General features: G+C 34.7%; 1 protein-coding gene and 1 non-coding gene across 2 annotated transcripts in view; both read right to left on the reverse strand.

Annotated features, from left to right (window-relative positions):
• The window catches only part of LOC128576896 (fibronectin type III domain containing protein 3C1-like), a 42,146-nt gene that overhangs the window by 23,332 nt on the left and 430 nt on the right, over positions 1 to 18,384 (reverse strand). The window contains exons 2-14 of the mRNA XM_053579033.1: positions 17,948 to 18,070; positions 17,553 to 17,628; positions 16,090 to 16,166; positions 14,572 to 14,845; positions 13,143 to 13,964; positions 12,090 to 12,142; positions 11,633 to 11,775; positions 9,615 to 9,674; positions 9,121 to 9,259; positions 8,519 to 8,572; positions 8,288 to 8,409; positions 8,033 to 8,207; positions 7,205 to 7,291 (exon numbers count right to left, since the gene is read on the reverse strand). Of these exons, the coding sequence (XP_053435008.1) occupies positions 7,205 to 7,291; positions 8,033 to 8,207; positions 8,288 to 8,409; positions 8,519 to 8,572; positions 9,121 to 9,259; positions 9,615 to 9,674; positions 11,633 to 11,775; positions 12,090 to 12,142; positions 13,143 to 13,964; positions 14,572 to 14,845; positions 16,090 to 16,166; positions 17,553 to 17,628; positions 17,948 to 18,070 (2,205 nt within the window). The remainder of the gene's footprint in view (positions 1 to 7,204; positions 7,292 to 8,032; positions 8,208 to 8,287; positions 8,410 to 8,518; positions 8,573 to 9,120; positions 9,260 to 9,614; positions 9,675 to 11,632; positions 11,776 to 12,089; positions 12,143 to 13,142; positions 13,965 to 14,571; positions 14,846 to 16,089; positions 16,167 to 17,552; positions 17,629 to 17,947; positions 18,071 to 18,384) is intronic.
• On the reverse strand, positions 16,855 to 16,960 carry LOC128578717 (U6 spliceosomal RNA). Its single transcript, XR_008377853.1, has one exon. It is a non-coding gene; the product is annotated as a U6 spliceosomal RNA (small nuclear RNA).

The raw sequence follows: 18,384 nt of genomic DNA on the forward strand, positions 1-18,384 counted from the left end.
ATGGAGTCCAGATTCTTGGGCAATTTCTTGAGAGGTATGGGCAAGGCGTGGGCTACTTGATACAAGTCTGTACTGAATCAGCAGCATGGGTGTAAAGTGGGGATTGTGGAGTGAGAGAGCCAAATGGGAGAAGGAGAAACAGTGCCCTAAGCAGAGCGCAGTGGTGGTGGCAGTGGTAGTGACAGTGGCAGTGGCAGCAACAATAGGGCTCACACTCCTGGTAATATTTTGGAGAAACACTTCCTGTCTCTCATAGCAACCAGAGGGAGCCAGGCCTCTAACCCAGCGGCAGCTATGGGTGGAACAGATCGGGGATGGAATGTAGGCCCCATGAGCAAAAGGTATGCCCGAAGTGGTACCTGCCTGGGCAGGGCACAGCAAGGACTGAAACAAATATGAATGCGCAGAGGCAGCATACTCTCAGGGTGTGGCTGAGTCAGAATTGCTGCTTCTGTGAGCCCAAGATGCACCCTGCCCCCAGTGGAGCATATCTGGGATAAGAGCATGCATGGCAGTGCATTAACCCAGCGTGGGGCAGGAACTGAGAGCCCTTTGTGCTCTCATAGTGCCTTCCCCAACACAGAGTGCAGCAGAGACAGAGACACAAGCTCCGTGAGAATTGGTGCAGTGGTAGCAGCACAGGGCAGGGCTTAGTCACAGCTTCTGTGAACAAAATTTGCCTGGCCCGCAGTGGAACACAGCCCAGACAGAAATGCAAATTCCGTGAGAATAAAAGTGGCAGCACCATCAGTCTGGGGTGGGGCTGGAACTGAGTGACACTCCCTAGCTTCCATTGAGCACCCAAGGTAGTCAGGCTTCAGGTCCCCTTGCCTGCTGGTGGCCTGATTGAGGAGACATTGATCTTCCTGTGACTGTGGCAGGCACAACCCCCTGGCACATTTGCTTATTGGAGGGAACTGGGCCACAGCTCTGTGGGGTTATGAGTGACTGGGTGTGATGGAGGTGCAGGTGGGGAAGAAGTCATCAACCTCCCCAGACTAACTCATTTTCTGGGTGGACCTTTCTGACTCCACAGAGCACCAGATTGAGCCACACTTGACCTGCCAGAATATCCCTGCTATCCGGTTTCTGGAGACCTGTTGATCTCTCCCACTTGATCTGCATTTGTGTTGACTGGGACAATTGGTTAGAAACTTTGGCCTGGGTCTATCACCCAAAGAACCTCCAAGGAGGCACCCTGGTTGTGTTGTAGTGGGAAGGTTTCATTTTCCTCTTCCGGTTCTTGCCCAAGGGTGGCGGGGTGTCTTAGATGCTTGTATTTCTATACAGCTGAGACTTCAACCCAGAGTCAATGATTCACTAGGATCAGACAGAGACCAGCTGAATACAATAGAGAGCCACCTATCCCCATCACAACAAGCAGGTCCCCAGAGTCTCAGGCTATAGTACTATAAAGATCCTTTGCAAAGCTATAGGGGAAAAACTGCAGTAAAAAGTCCCAGCTCTTTGATAAATGGCTGGTTAATCACAACTCCAGGAGCCCTCAATCCAATTTCACTTTACCTGCTCATCTAGCCAAATGGTGAAAAATAATGCTGAGGGAGAATCAGTGGAAAAACTCTGGCAACATGAATACGCAGAGTAGATAAACTCCCTGAAGGAATGACAAAGCAGACACACCAGAAGATCCCATTCATAAGCAAATGGCTGAGATGTCAGAAATTGAATTCAGAATTTGGATGGCAAATAAGATTAACAGAATGGAAGTAACATTGGAGGTAGAAATTCTAGGAATAATTCAAAAGTTGTCTCAAGAATTCAACCAATTCAAAGAAAAAAATCACCAAAGATTTTAACACATTGAGAAAAGTACTTGTAGCCCTCCAAAGTATGAGAAATACAGTAGAATCCCTCAGTAACAATGGAGCAGGCAGAAAAAAGGATTTCTGACATTGAAGACAAAGCGTTTGAATGCTTCCAAGTGCTCAAAGAGGAAGAGAAGTGGAGAGTAAAAACAGATCATTCTCTCAGAGAGCTGTGGGACAACTCCAAAAAAGCAAACATTTTCCCTATAGGAATTCCTGAAGGTGACAAGGTTGTTCCAAAAGGCTCAGATGCTCTATTCCATGAGATAATTGGGGAGAACTTCCCAAATATCACAAGAGATACTGAAATTCAGATAGCAGACACATTCAGAACCCCAGCACAACTCAATCCAACTAAAGCATCTCCCATATACATTATAATTAACTTCACCAAAGTTAATATGAAGGAGAAAATTCTGCAAGCAGTCACAGGTAAGAAAACCATAACCTACAAAGGGAAGAATATTGGAATGACTGCAGATCTCTCTGCTGAAACTTTTCAAGTGAGAAGAGGATGGTCATTGACCTTCAACCACCTAAACCAAAATAACTTTCAAACTAGGATCCTATATCTAGTTAAACTGAGTTTGATTTATCATGGAGAAATTAAATACTTTAATGACATTCACATGTCAAAGAAATTTGCCATAACTAAACCAGCTCTCCAGGATATTCTCAGACCCATCCTCCACAATAACCAGCACAATGTTTTACCACCAAAGTAAATTCACTTAGAAACTTTTGATCAAATTTCAACTTCCACAGTGGCTTAAGGATTAAAAATGTCCATTGGACTTTCAAAAAACTCAACACCCAAAATTCTACCAGGATTATCAAGACTCTCAGTTAAGGTCAATGGCTTAAATTGGCCTCTAAAGAGGCACAATTTGGCTGACTGGATACAAAAGCTCAGGCCAGATATCTGCTGTATATAAGAGTCTCATCTTATCTTAAAAGATATAGACTCAGGGTGAAAGGATGGACATCTATAATTCAGGCAAATGGAAATAAGAAAAAAATCAGGTGTTGCAATTTTATTCACAGATACAATAGGCTTTAAACCAACAAAAGTAAGGAAAGATAAGTATGGTCACTTCATATTTGTTAAGGGCAACTCTCAACATGATGATATTTCACTTATTAACATCTATGTACCCAAACAGAATGCTCCTCAATTCATAAGGGAAAACCTAACAGACATGAGCAACTTGATATCCTCCAACACCATAATAGTTGGAGATTTTAACAACCATTTGGCAGTGTTGGATAGATCCTCCAGTAAGAAACTAAACAAAGAAACTTTAGACTTAAACTTAACTATTCAGGAATTGGATTTAATGGACATCTAAAGAACATTTCATCCTAACAAAAGTGAATACACATTCTTCTCATCGGCCTGTGGAGCATCCTCCAAAATTGATCATATCTTAGGTCACGAGTCTAAACTTAGCAAATTTAAAAGAATAGAAAATTTTCCTTGTATATTTTGGAACATCATGGAATAAAAGTTGAACTCATTAACAACAGGAATCTGCATACTCATACAAAAACATGGAAACTAAATAACCTTAAGCTGAATGATAGTGACATCATAGATGAGATTAAGAAGGAAATCACCTAATTTTTGGAATAAAACTATAATTAAGACATGAACTGCCAGAACCTCTGGGATACCAGAAAGGCAGTCCTAAGAGGGATATTTATAGCATTGCAAGCCTTCTTCAAGAGAACAAAATAGAGGAAGTCAACAACTTAATGGGACATCTAAAGCAGCTGGAAATGGAAGAACAAAGGATTAAACAACAGATAAATGAATCAAAACATTGGTTTTTTGAAAAAGTCAATAAAATATATAAATCTTTGGTTAACCTAAACTGAAATAAAAGAGTAAAATCTCTAATTTCATCGATCGGGAATTACAGAGGCGAGTTAACAACAGACTCCTCAGAAATCCAAAAAACTGTGGCACCTGTGGCTCAAAGGAGTAGGGCACTGGCCCCATATGCTGGAGATCGCAGGTTCAAACCCAGCCCTGGCCAAAAACTGAAAAAAAGGAAAAATAATTTAAAATAAAATAAAAATAAATAAATGAAAAAAAGAAATAAAAAAAAAATTTAATGACTACTACAAAAAATTCTATTCTCATAAATATGAAAATCAGAAGGAAAGAGACCAATACTTGGAAGCACGGCATCTTCCTACACTTAGGCAGAAAGAAGTAGAAACGTTGAATAGGCCTATATCAAGTTCTGAAATAGCATCAACTATACAAAATGTCCCCAAAAAGAAAAATCTGGGACCAGAAGGCTTCACATTGGAATTCTACCAAACCTTTAAAGATGAATTAGTACCTATATTATTTAACCTTTTCCAGAACATAGAAAAGGAAGGAATACTTCCTAACACATTCTATGAAGCAAGCATCACCCTGATCCCCAAATGAGGAAAAGACCTAACAAGAAAAGAAAATTATCGACCAACGTCTCTAATGAATATTGATGCAAAAATATTCGGTAAAATCCTAGCACATAGAATCCAGCAACACATCAAACAAATTATACACCATGACCAAATGGGTTTTATTTTAGGGTCTCAAGGCTGGTTCAATATATGTAAATCTATAAATATAATGCATCACATAAACAAAATAAAAAAGTTCATATGATTCTCTCAATTGATGTAGAAAAAGCTTTTGATAATATCCAGTATTCTTTCATGATCAGAACAGTTAAGAAAAAATGGATATAGAAGGGACATTTCTTGCTTCCTTCCTTTCTTTCTTTCTTTTTTTTTTTTTTAATTTTGCAGTTTTTGACTGGGGCTGGGTTTGAACTCACCACCTCTAGTATATGGGGCCTGTGCCCTACTCCTTTGAGCCACAGGCACTTCCCTAGAAGGGACATTTCTTAAACTGAGAGAGGCCATCTAAAGAAAACCCACGGCCAGTATTATATTGGAGTAATACTGAAAACATTTCCACTCAGATCAGGAACCAGGCAAGGTTGCCCACTGTCTCCACTGCTTTTTAATATTGTAATGGAAGTCTTAGCCATTGCAATAAGACAAGAGGGGTGATCAAAGGTATCCATATCGGGTCAGAGGAGATCAAACTTTCACTCATCGCAGATGATATGATTGTATACCTGGAAAATCCCAGCGACTCAACTACAAAACTCTTAGTAGTGATCAAGGAATACAATAGCGTCTTTTGGGCTACAAAATTAATACTCACAAATCAGTAGCATTTATGTATACCAACAATAGTCAAGCTGGAAAAACAGTTAAGGACTCTGTTCCTTTTGCAGTAGTGCCAGAGAAGATGAAATATCTGGGAGTGTACCTAACAAAGGACATGAAAGATCTCTATAAAGACAACTATAAAACTCTGAGAAAACAAATAGCTGAAGATATTAAACGTAAATGGAAAAACATACCATTCTCATGGCTGGGAAGAATCAACATTGTTAAAATGTCTACATTACCCAAAGCAATCTACAGATTTAATGCAATCCCTATTAAAGCAACTCTGTCATACTTTAAAGATCTGGAAAAATTACTATTTCATTTTACATGGAAATAGAAAAAACCTCAAATAGCCAAGACATTACTCAGAAATAAAAGCAAATCAGGAGGAATAACGCTACCACACTTCAGACTATGCTATAAATCCATAGTGATAAAAACAGCATGGTACTGGCACAAAAATATAGAGGTAAATGAATGGAACAGAATTGAGAAACAAGAGATGAACACAGACACTTATTGTCATTTAATCTTTGATAAGCCTATCAAAAATATAAATTTTGGGAAAGATTCCTTATTTAACAAATGGTGCTGGGTGAATTGGCTGGTGACTTGTAGAAGACTGAAACTGGACCCACACCTTTCACCTCTAACAAAAATTGACTCTCACTGGATAAAAGACTTAAACTTAAGACATGAAACTATAAAGATTCTTGGAGAGTGTGCAGGGGAAACACTTAAAGATATTGGCCTAGTAGAATAGTTTATAAGGCAAATCCCCTGGGCAATTGAAGCAATACCAAAAATACATTACTGAGATCTGATCAAAGTAAAAAGCTTCTGCACTGCCAAGAACACAGTAAGTAAAGCAAGTAGACAGCCCTAAGAATGAGAGAGTGTATTTGCATGTTATGTTTCTGACAAAGGTCTGATAACCAGAATCCACAGAAAACTCAACCTTATAAATAAGAAAAGAACAAGTGATGCTATTTCATTATAGACAAGAGACTGAACAGAAGCTTCTCTGAAGAAGACAGACTCCTGGTCTACAACAGACACATGAAAAAATGCTCATCATCTTTAATCATTATAGAACTGCAAATCAAAACCACTTTGAGATATAATCTAACTCCAGTAAGAGTAGCCCACATAACAAAACCCCCAAACTACAGATGTTAGCATGGATGTTGAGAAAAAGAATCACTTCTGTACTGCTGGTGGGAATGCAAGCTAGTATGTTCCTTTTGGAAGGAAGTTTGGAGAACACTCAGGGATCTAAAAGTAGACCTGCTATTTGATCCTGCAATTATTCTACTAGGTGTATATACAAAAGACCAAACATCACTTTACAACAAAGATATTTGCACCAGATTGTTCATTGCAGCTGAATTCATAATTGCCAACTCATGAAAGTAGCACAAGTGCTCATTGACCCATGAATGTGGTATATGTATACAATGGAATACTATGCATCATTTAAAAAATGGAGACTTTTGGGCAATGCCTGTGGCTCAAAGGAGTAGGGCGCCAGCCCCATATGCCAGAGGTGGTGGGTTTAAACCCAGCCCCGGCCAAAAACTGCAAAAAAAAAAAAGGGAGACTTTACCTCTTTTATGTTTACATGGATGGAGCTGGAACATATTCTTCTTAGTAAAGTATCTCAAGAATGGAAGAAAATGTATCCAATGTACTCAGTACTTTTATGAAACTAATTTATAGTTACTCACACTTTCTTATGAGAGATAGATCACAACTATAGCCCAGGATGAAGGAGAGAAGTGAAGCGGGGTGGGAGGGGAGAAGGGAGGTTTGATAAAGGGAGGGTAAATGGTGGGACCACACCTGTGGAGTATATTGCAAGGCTACAAGTCAAATCTATCAAAAATAGAACATAAATGTCTTAACACAATAATTAATAAATGAGGTGAAAGCTATGTTGATTAGTTTTATGTAAGTACTCCAAATTGTATAAAAAAATCAACACATTGTAACCCACCAAAGCATAAATGTATTCTTGATCTATGTGTATATGACTTAATTAAAGGGGAAAAATAAAACAAAGCAGCTCATTTTTCTCTAGTGAAGATAATATTTTATGTTAAAATATTACAGATTTATACATTATAGTCACATACCCTAAACTTATATGTAGTACTTCTTTGAAGATTTCTTACAGTGCAAGAGAGATCTTCTCCATTGTATTTAGGCTTAAAACCTAACCCCTGAAATGAAAGGCAATGAACTTAGGAATCAGGAAGGCTTGGGTTCAGGTTCTAATTTTAACTTATTTTTCATATGGGTGATTCTGAGCAAGGTCCTTAGTGTCTCTGAACTCTAGTTTCTCTATATAAAGAAATGAAGCTAATTTCTACTTTGAAGGACTAATTTTTCTTAGGATTTAATGAGACAATGTGTGTGAAAGCACTTAGCATATTTCTTGCAACATAGAAAACTTCTTAATATGAGCTACTCTATTTAAATTGGGGTAAAATATACATAAAATTTTCATCTGTTCTATAAATTGATTAGGGTATTCAATATAGAATTGAAAGTTCAGAATGGAATTAAACAGATGCCCACCTACATCAGGAATCCAGGGAGAAGAGGAAGGGGTAGAATTATGTTGAGGTGCTCAAGATCTGTGTGACCACCCAAGGTTATCTGGTATAGGCCCAAAGTTGAAGAACTGACACACTTCTCTAAGTCTCTATGCTATAGTTATAGCTATTGCTGATTCTAGCTAATTTGCAGGGACTTGGGTACCTTCAGATCTCCCTGTGTAGGCTTGCCTAACCTTAGCTTTGTACTGTTCCCATCAAAAACACAGAGAATCAGGAATCATTCAGTTCCTGACTGGATTGAGTAGAAAATAAATTAATCAAATTTAAAATATTTTCAAGTGTAAATTTCATAAAAAACTAAAACTGAGGTAGATGATTAAAATATATGTAAAGAAAACTTACAGATCCTGCTTTGTCCATTTCTAGTACATAAGTTAGAGTGTCATTTGGGTCTCTGTTAGCTGGGGCACACCATTCTAGCAACAAATTACAGATTCCTGCTTCTTTTAGCTTTGGAGGTAAAGGTGTTGGAGGCATAGTTCCTGAGGTATGGAAGACTGCGATTTCACTAAAATCACTGAAAAATAAGATGAAAATATTAGCTTCAGTTTCTTATTAAAGTATAGAGTTTTAAATATTGCAAATAAGTCAATGTACCTCAAGCCAAAGTTATTTTTGGCAGCTAATCTGAATGAATATTTTGTAGAAGCATTCAGTTTAAGGATCTTGTGTTGTTTCATGGTACCCATATAGCAACTTTTGAAATCTTCACCTTTTCCCTTAATAATAGACAGAAAATATTAGTGTCATAAAATGTTATAATTAAAAACAAAAAATCATAACAATAATCATTCAGAAATAAGTGGTTTTAAAAATAAAACTGTATACCTCATCCCATTCCAAAAGGAAGCTCTTTATTTTGGAACCATTATCATTGGCACCCTAAAAATATCAGAAAAATAAAATTATGATGGGCTGATTTTAGAAGGAATACAAATATGCTACATTTATGTATGTGTATTCATATGATGTGTATATACATTTAAAGTGGTATAAATTACTGTAAAATTAATCTGTTTATAGTTTGGTTTTGAAGCAATCCAGATTTTAAAGTAAAAATTCACTCTTTACACTCTACAAAATGCCCAAATTCTCTTTTGTTATGTTTTCTAAATTGTATACAATGAAAAAAAGGGCTTAAGTAAATTGAGAGGAGATATTAGTAACTACAATTATAAATAACTAAATTTAGTTTATAGAAATAGATAATTCAACTTTAATAATTACTAAAATATTACTAACATTTTTCGATTTACTTGGTTCTTGGTATAAATACAGAGATGCGATATTACTATAGAGAAGAAAAAGGGCTAAGGAATTAGGTCAGATGAGGCATGTATAATTCCATATTAAAAATTCAGGACACAGTAGAAAAATTGTTTTTAAATTATGAAAACATGTTGAGGTGGTTTCAGTAGTAAAAGTCTTACTTTCCACTGTAAATTAAGGCTGCTCTTTGATCGGTTAATCAGCTTGGGTGCAAGTGGAGGGTCTGGTTTGCAACCTGGGGTTGTGAAGCTAACCACTTCAGACATAGCTCTGTGTTTTGAGCCTCTTACGGTGGCGACTCTAAAAATGTAACGACAATTATTGCAAGCTTTTAAATATTTATCATAACATATGTACTATATGGCAAATATGGGATTCCATATACATTTTCTAGGAGCTAATTGTAAAAAATATACTAATGGAGCAAAGTTGAATAGATTCTCTATAATGATTCCCAAAGAACCTCTCACTTGTTCTAAATGAAAGTGAACTAATGCTGGATTTGGGGGTAGGTTGTTTTGAATCATTAATGAAAGGCCACAGGGCTGGCAAATAGCAGGGATGACTACATAAAATATAAGTAGTCAACTGGTACAGACTGAGGAGTCTGGCTGGATACAGAGTAGGGGTAGGTTGTGTAGGACGGAGTTCTTACCTTAAAAAATAGGCCATGGATGGTTGTAGATTAAGTAGGGTAAATGTAACTCCATCACCACTGTGAAGATAACATTTGTTTATAATGGACATTTCACATATTTAAAAACTCAGTAATCAGTCCCAATTTTATACATTTAACTGGCAAAATTAGAAGTAAATTCTCCTTAGAGTTCAGATAACTTTAACTAATTATATATTCATACAAAATAGTGAATTAATAATTCAAAATACTTCATTTGTGTGCCAAATTAATAGAGCTTTAAGAAATGAAAATTTACCATTTTACAACTACATATTCTTTGTACTATAACAGTGCAAATTTACCTTTAATTAGCTTATTTTGAGTAGTATAGATATGAAAAGCTTCAAAGACACAATTAAACATGCAAGTTATTCATTCAGTCACACAAAGCAATTTTTCTGGGTTGGGCACTTATCTGCTATGGTGAATAGAATGACTGTAGTCCCACACCAACATCTTCCTGAGCAAACAGTCACAAGGACCTAAGTGTACTCTGAAGAAATTCCATCAAGTTCTAGACCCTAAAATATCCTACAAAAACCTAAAAGATTGATATTTCTTTCTTTCTTTCTTTTTTATTTTTTTTTGCAGTTTTTGGCCGGGGCCGGGTTTGAACCTTGGTATATGGTGCCGGCGCCCTACTACTTTGAGCCACAGCAGCTGCCCAAAAGATTGATATTTCTAAGTGAAGGCTGATACTTCTGAGGAAAGGCCACATAAGGTGATTAGAGCGATACGTAAGATCAATTTTATAAAAATAATAATGATTTTTGCAAAGGGCATAATTTTAGAAAGAGATCACTGTGTAAATTTACCCAAAAGTTATTTTATTTTATTAATTAAAGATGGGAGTCTTGCTATGTTGTCCAGGCTGGTCTTGACCTCCTGGCCTCAAGCAATCCTCCTGCCTCAGCCACGAGAGTCACTGGGATTACAAACATGAGCCGCCACATCTGGCAAAAGTTAATTTTATAAATAGCTTTTCAACACATTTTATGTATTCATATTCCCCTACCTAATATAGAAGATCATGTATTATAATTCTCAAAAAATTTTAGTTATGGGTGGTGCCTATGGCTCAAAGGGGTAGGACACTGGCCCCATATGCCGGAGGTGGCAGGTTCGAACCCAGCCCCGGACCCCCCAAAAAAAATTAGTTGCTAATTATAAAAAAAAACACCTTTGCACAATATATAGCTAATTAAAATCATCACTTTGAGTCTCTGAATAAAGATGACAAATTCTAGTAAATAAAGTTTAAGATGTGTTTTTTTTTTACAGTGTGACGCAGACAACTCCACTATTTCTGAACTACGTGTGGTCTAGTTGTTTTGTGGGCATAAGAATTTTTCTTTCTTCTCCACTTGGTATTTAATTTTCACAGTATTTCTCTTAGTTTGCTGTTTTTCAGATTTCATGCCTATTCAGTTCAGAAGTTTCTTTGGAGTGGCTGGTTGTCCTCTTTCTGTATCCTACGCTGTATTTCCCTCTCAGCATCCTGCTCCTATCTTTTGAACACATTTCTAAGTTCATCCTGCTATCATAGCTTAGACCTTATAATTAGCTCCTATAATGAATTTATTCAGAAAGCCCAAGTTTTAAATTACCATTGCAATATAAATACCTTGCCTGTGTAACCAAAGCCTTACCATTATGGGAAACTTTCTAAGTAAAAAATGAAAAGGCGAATTAGAGAGAGTCTTTTCTTCCCTCAATCTAAACTTTCCTAATCATAAGTCTGTAAACTGAAGTGAATGAATGGACTAGATATTTAAGATCTTTCTAAACTCTAATATACTTATAATCCACTGAATTTTGTAGACTGGCTTGGCAACCTGCCACCATTTAGAAAAATATTTTTATAGAAAAATGTATTTCAAGTTTAAAAATAAATTGCAGAAAAACCTTTAGAACTTAGCCTAGGTAAGTTTGGGACTGTATGCTTAGAGAGTATATTTGAATTGAATATAAGAAATTATTAAAAAGAGACTTACATATAAACGTTTCTATATTTTCCATTTTTACCACTGTTAGATATTGCCAATTCAAATGTTACAGGAGATTTAGTACGATAACATTTCTCAGAATCATGCAAATTCCATGAAATAACAGCAGATCTTGTTTGAATATCAGAAACCTAAAATAAAAAAAATTGAAGTAGCACACTTAAAAACAGCATAATCTGTAAGTTATGATGTAGTCTTTCCATAAGTCTTATTCAATGCTAATTATATTGTCATAGTAAGTACTTAAATACTGTGATTAAATAATGAGCCATTAATCCTATCTTTAACAATATTAAACTGAATCTTTATTTATTGAATTGCTAAAAGCTTTAACCAGGTAAAGGCTTTAAACTAAAACTGTACTAGAGAAAAATACTGGTGAATTTGCATGTTTTATACTGACAAAGTAAATTCAAAGGAATCCTTAAATATTCACTTTACTTACTAAAGGTTTCTCAATGTTGAAACAGCATGACTTTCCAAGTTCTATTTTGCATTCTAAAAGTAAAAAAGCATCCCATATAAAATATTACATTAACAAAGCCAAGAGAAGGAAATTAGATGTCTATTATCAGCTACAAACATATTATCTTTAAGAGATCTACTAAACACTTAATAGCAATTTACATTAAAAGGTTTAAAAAAGGAGAGAAATCTAAAGCATGTACTATTAAACAAATTCTAACAAAAGATAAACAAAAGTCCCTAATTTAAATACAACCATGTAAGCTTCTTTGGATCATGGAGTAATTTGCAATGTTTCACTGGCATGCAACTAGAACAAATTATGTGCATGAGGAATCATTTCTTTGTGATTTTAAAAGGCAGCTCAATTGTGGTTTTTGTACTTACCCAGCCTTAAAAAGGAGGGAAAAACCTGTCTTTTGCAACAACATGGATGAATCTGGAGGACATTATGCTAAGTGAAATAAGCCAGGTATAGAAAGAAAAATACTGCATGATCTCACTTACATGTAGGATTTAATAAAGTTGAACTCATAGAATTAGAGAGTAGAATGATGGTTATCAGACTGGGGAGATTGAGAGGGAAGGAATGGAAAGTTGATCAAAGAGTACAAAGTTTCAGATAGACAAGAGAATAAGTTTTGAGATCTATTGCACAGAAAGGTGACTATTATAGTCTCAATAATTATGTATTGTATATTTCAAAATAACTAAGAAAGTAAATTCCAAATGTCTTAGATAAAATATGATAGGTAAGTGAGGTTATGAATGTGTTAATCATCTTGAGTTGAACATTCTACATGGCATACATATGTTAAAACATGGCAGTGTACCCCATAAATGGATACAATTATGATTTGTCCAACAAAGACAATATTAATAATAAAATGTAAAAAAGTAGAAGTAGGGGCACAAAGAATACAAGAGGAAATGAAAGTAGAAAATGGCACCTAATATTAAAAATGCACTAGATTCCCAAACTAATGTTTAGGATGTTTATTCACTGGCAACAAAACCAAACTCCTGATCTTACCTTTTTCTGACACATTTGGTGATGGGCTCTTGTTTTGTTTTTTACCTGATTTCTGCTTGATGTTTTCACCTCCTGCAGCTGTCTGTTTCTTTCCATGACTAGTCTCAACCTGAGCTCTGACAGTATTGGAGATGCTGAGAGTATTATTGGAAGTACTGAAAGCATTATAAATGGCAGAAGTACTGGGAGCATTTTCAGAGATGGAAGTATTCAGAGCACTGTCAGAAACAGAAGAGCTTAGAGTACTGTCAGTAACTGATGGTCTGGGAGTACAGTCAATTGTTGATTGCCTAGGAGTTTTATCACAGATGACAGTCTTTGGAGAATAATTAGTACTGGAAGGGCCCAAAACTCTATTAGTGGTGGCATGGCCCAAGGTAGAGTCTATGAGTGAAGTGCCAGAGGCATGGTCAGTGGAAGAATTACTGGGAGTTTTCTCAAAAATATTAGTGCTTGGAGGTTTGTCAACAGTGTAAGTATTGGGAGTATTGTCAGTGTAAGTGTTTACATTGTCCACAGTGTAGGTGCTCAAAGTATTGTCAACAGTGTAGGTGCTTGGATCATTGTCTACAGCATAAAAGCTTGAAGTATTGTCAACAGTGTATGTAGTGGGAGCATAGTTCATAGTGTAAGTGCTTGGAGTAGCAGAAATACTGGAAAAATTATTGGTTTTGTTCACAAGCAAAGAAGTGTTGTTAACCATATAGCTCTTTTTGTGTCCACTAACTTGGCGTTCTCTCACTTTTTTCTTTATATGTTCTCCCATTTTAGCAGCTCTTTCATCTAACTGGTTATAATTTGCTCTTCCATGTGAATAGGATTCTAAAAGAGATAATTGAATACTGTTTAATAATTATAATAATTACATTTCTCAAGTTATTTCTTATCTAATCAATAAAAAGAACATCGCTAAGCCATGTTTTACCTTAAAATTTTTTACTTTGCTTTAAAATAGTCATTAGGTATGTGTGTGTTTATAATGTATTGATGTGTACCAAAGGAAAACACAAGCAAATATAGTGTTTTCCTGGGTAGTAACTCAACTTCCAAATTTTAAGATCTTAATATGGTTCTAATGTTGACCCCCCACTGTCTTTTATATTCCTAGTATAGGGCATTAAAAATTTAAGACATTTAAAAATGGCTTTTCAGTCTCATTTTATAGATGCAGTCCAGTAAAAATGAGAATCACAAATCACGTGCTATATCGAAGTAAAGCAAATATTTGTAGAAAGTTCTGTTTAATGAGTGTTTTTCTGAATATTTATCTCTTAGGTTTCTTCCACTACCTAAGGATAACATACATGCACAAAATGCAGTCATTTATGGAACTGTTACTATCTTCCATTTTGTTTATTTTAATAATTCTCCAAAGCTGCTAATTTTAATAAAATCAAGGTATTTATTGTTTAAGAAAAATATATATTACCATGATGCTCTTGGTATATAAATGTTGCTGGTGATGGTGTCAACAGTGGTGGTAGTGGTGGCGGTGGCAGCTGCTGTGGCACAGTTTCTTGAATGTAAGGTGGTGGAAATTCCCTGTGAGCTGGGGGATTCATCAACTGAGGGGCTTGTGGATACATAGAAGAGGATGGTGTTATGAAGTATGATACTTGTTGCATAGGAGCAGGCATGGACGTGTGATAGTCAATTGTCTGAGGCACAATAATAATTTTGCGAATCCCATTCTCTTCCACTACCTAAGATGGAAGATAGAATCATATAAGTATATTAGAATTCATGAAAAAATCATATTTTTTCAATTAAGTTTTGAATTTATATCATATGCTCTTAATTCAGAAATCTAAAGCATCAAAAACCGATAATCAAGTGACGCTATAATGTCAAGAAGTTAAGATAATTCTTCCTTTTCCTCATGGATATTGGTTCTAAAGAGGTTATTTTTGACAATAGATAATATATTGACATGGTTCAAAATGATAAAGTATAAAAAATGCATGATTAAAAGTTTCCCATCTAACCCTCATCTGCTCAATAGTAGTTATCTCCCCAAGAGAGAGATAACTACTGTTCTTAGTTTCTAGAATCCTTTCAGAATATCTTTATGTCTATATAAACAAATAAGAATGGAAATTTTTATTTCTCCTTCTCTTTTAGGCATGTGGGTTGTTTCTAGACTTTTGTGATTACAAATAATATTATAATGAATAATCTTATATATTCATTATTCAAAATTTGTGAATATATATCTGTAGGATAAATTTTTAAAAGTAGTTCCTAAAGTAGAATTTCTGGAAAGAAGTTATATTCATTAATATTTTTATTAGATATTTCCCAATAGATAATCCATTGAGAATTAAACCATATTATATTGACTTATTTAGCATGTTCATCATCTCCATAGCTGTGTAATAGACACAACCAAATACACCACTAAGGCAAAAAGTATAAAGAAGCATAAAAAGGCATATTCTCAATTATAAAATTTCTTAGGCCATGGGATATTTTATTAATTTCCATAGGAGCCATACCTCCCTGCCCATTTTAGATGTTTGATAAACATTCCAGGAATTTCTTAAGTGAGAATGAAATACTGAGAATGACATACTACTGAACTGAAAATATAATTTTAATGACTAAAGCACATCCACTACAAAAGCAGTTACTGCAGCAATTTTAATGAATAATTAAGATAGGTTAAAGTACCCAAAAGCAAAAAAAAAAAAAAAAAAAAGAAAAGGAAGATTAATGAATAGCAAGAGATCCAAATTAATTAGATGAATTAGATACCATTTACAAGACAATCTAAGGGAGGATGAGTTTTAGAGATTTATTTAAAAGCAGTTTCTTTTTAGCAGTGATGATAACAGTAAAGTGAATTAATAAATAGTATTTCAGAAGTTCTCTTATCATAGACTGACATATGACAAATGTTGAATGATAACTTAGAGCTAAACACCAAATAAAAACCATAGTAGCATACCTGAGACATGTAGCCATTAGGAAGATATATTGGTGGCAAAGTACCACTTGGTGACATCAGAGGTACATCGGCAGGTCCTGAAAGAGAATTATTATTAATAAAAACTTTAATAACTTTAAACAAAGTCCATTACATCAGCCGGTTGACTTTGCATACCTTCAAGCTTAATAGCCAGCCATTTTGAAAATGTATGTTGTTTACTCACAAAGGGGACTTGGTCAGAGTGTAGATGAATCAATAAAAATCTATCACAACCCATGAAAAATATACTGAGTACTGGGTAAAATTTATAAAAATTGTTGGTCTGCTAATAAAAATGAACTAGCAGCTTTCTGGTATAATTGTAATTTTACTTATTGATTCTTTCTCACCTATCATAGTTATATATTGAGTAATAAAAGTTTAACTCTGTAACCTAAAATATATTTTTATAGTGACATTACCTAATAGAACTCAAATAAATTTTCAGTTAAAGTTTCCCACCAAAAATACTAAAGTGAAAAAGGACTTTATTTATTATTTAAATTTTAGATAAATACCAGGGTACAAATAACTAGGTTACACTGTTTGTATTTATCAGGAAAAGTCCAAGTTATAGTTCAGCCCTTCACCCAGGAAGTGTGCCCTATGCGTTTATACTGTGTTCATTAGATGAGAGCTTACCAATCTTCATACCTCCTCCTCTCCCTGCTGCTTCCCATTACCCCACAAGAATTTGTGTTTTTCTTTCGTGTGGACATGTAGTTGTTTTTATATTGGTTTCATAAAAACATGGAACATGTCATGAATTTGCATGTCATCCTTGTGGAGGGGCCATGCTAATCTTCTCTGTATTGTCCAATTTTAGTATATGTGCTGTCAAAGTGAGCATAGTAAAAATGTTTTTAGAAAATAGAATATAATAAAGGACTCAACACTCTTCATGTTATGCCTCACTTTTATATGTGGTATTCTTACTGTCTTTAAACATATGATTTTATGGCAAATAAACATAAAACACAGAATAGAAACTTTGATATGTCATCATTTTTATCTGAAATTACTATAATTAGTGCTCCATTCTAAAAATATATGCCACTTTCAAGTCCTAGAACAGTAATTTACTTTTAATAATGGGAAAATGAATTTGTGATAAACTTTATATAGTAGCCACATGAAATCCTTTGTTAGATGATAATATTTTTAGAAATTCTTCAGACATAGCTCAAAATCACTTTAGGATATAAATAATTGGCATAAAATCAGTAATAATCACTTTTAAAAAAATAAAACTATGTGAAGCAAGTATTTATTAATTTTTATATTACTACTGAAGTAATTCTCTATGCTATACATTTGCTATCTATTATCCACCTATATATACATGGTATATATGCCAATTACTAGTAAAGCAATTTCATGCTAATATTTTTCCCTGTATTTGATTTCAAATGATATATATATCTAATTACACTTTAACTAACCTTGAATATTCTGAATGTTCCCATCATCAGACCTGATGGTGAGGATCTCTCCAGGGTTAACTTGCACCAATATTATCTAGAAATAAATAATTCTTTGATGACATACTTTCCTACTAATCTATGAAAAAATATTGTCTTTACAAATAATATTCAGACTCACTAATTTTGAGTGTCTCAAAATGCTAAAAGAGAAGAGAAGATTTGAATCAATGGAAACTAAGGAGAAGTTCAATACTCTTTTGCAAGATCAGATCCTCCCAGACCCAAGTAAAATTTAACATAATAAGGTCACATAAAATAAGTGCATTTAGGTAGAAAGCCCAACATCCGCCAATGAAAACCTACACAATGAAAAAGACAAATACAACTTATCTTAAGGGAAAACTTAAACATACTTGTTGTATCCAGTACTGAGGACAAGAAGGCCATCTGGTATATCTTTTGGGATGAGTCATCATTTGTGAATAATTAGTAGTATACTGTGTTGCAACAGTGCTATCCAGATGATAACTCTCTATCTAGTAAAAAAAAAATTAATTTCAGTAAGGTCATTTTTATCTCAGTTCCTTTTGATGTGGTAACATCAAACTCATAAGCTAGAAGTAAAATCTTTGGTCTTTTTAAAACTGCAGATAAGACAAGTTAGTGATGCTCTTTTTACATTACATACTGAGATAGGACTTCTCTTGAATAGATTGATTTAAAGAAAGAGAAAATGCTAAATCTGAACTATTTCATCTTTTTTTTTTCCTGGAAAACAATTCTATACATAGAAGTTATGGCTTCTCAAATATAGTACTTTGAAATATTAGAAAGTTGAACCCATATCTCT

This window comes from Nycticebus coucang, chromosome X (genome assembly GCF_027406575.1).
Source record: "Nycticebus coucang isolate mNycCou1 chromosome X, mNycCou1.pri, whole genome shotgun sequence".
NCBI classification, from domain to species: domain Eukaryota; kingdom Metazoa; phylum Chordata; class Mammalia; order Primates; family Lorisidae; genus Nycticebus; species Nycticebus coucang.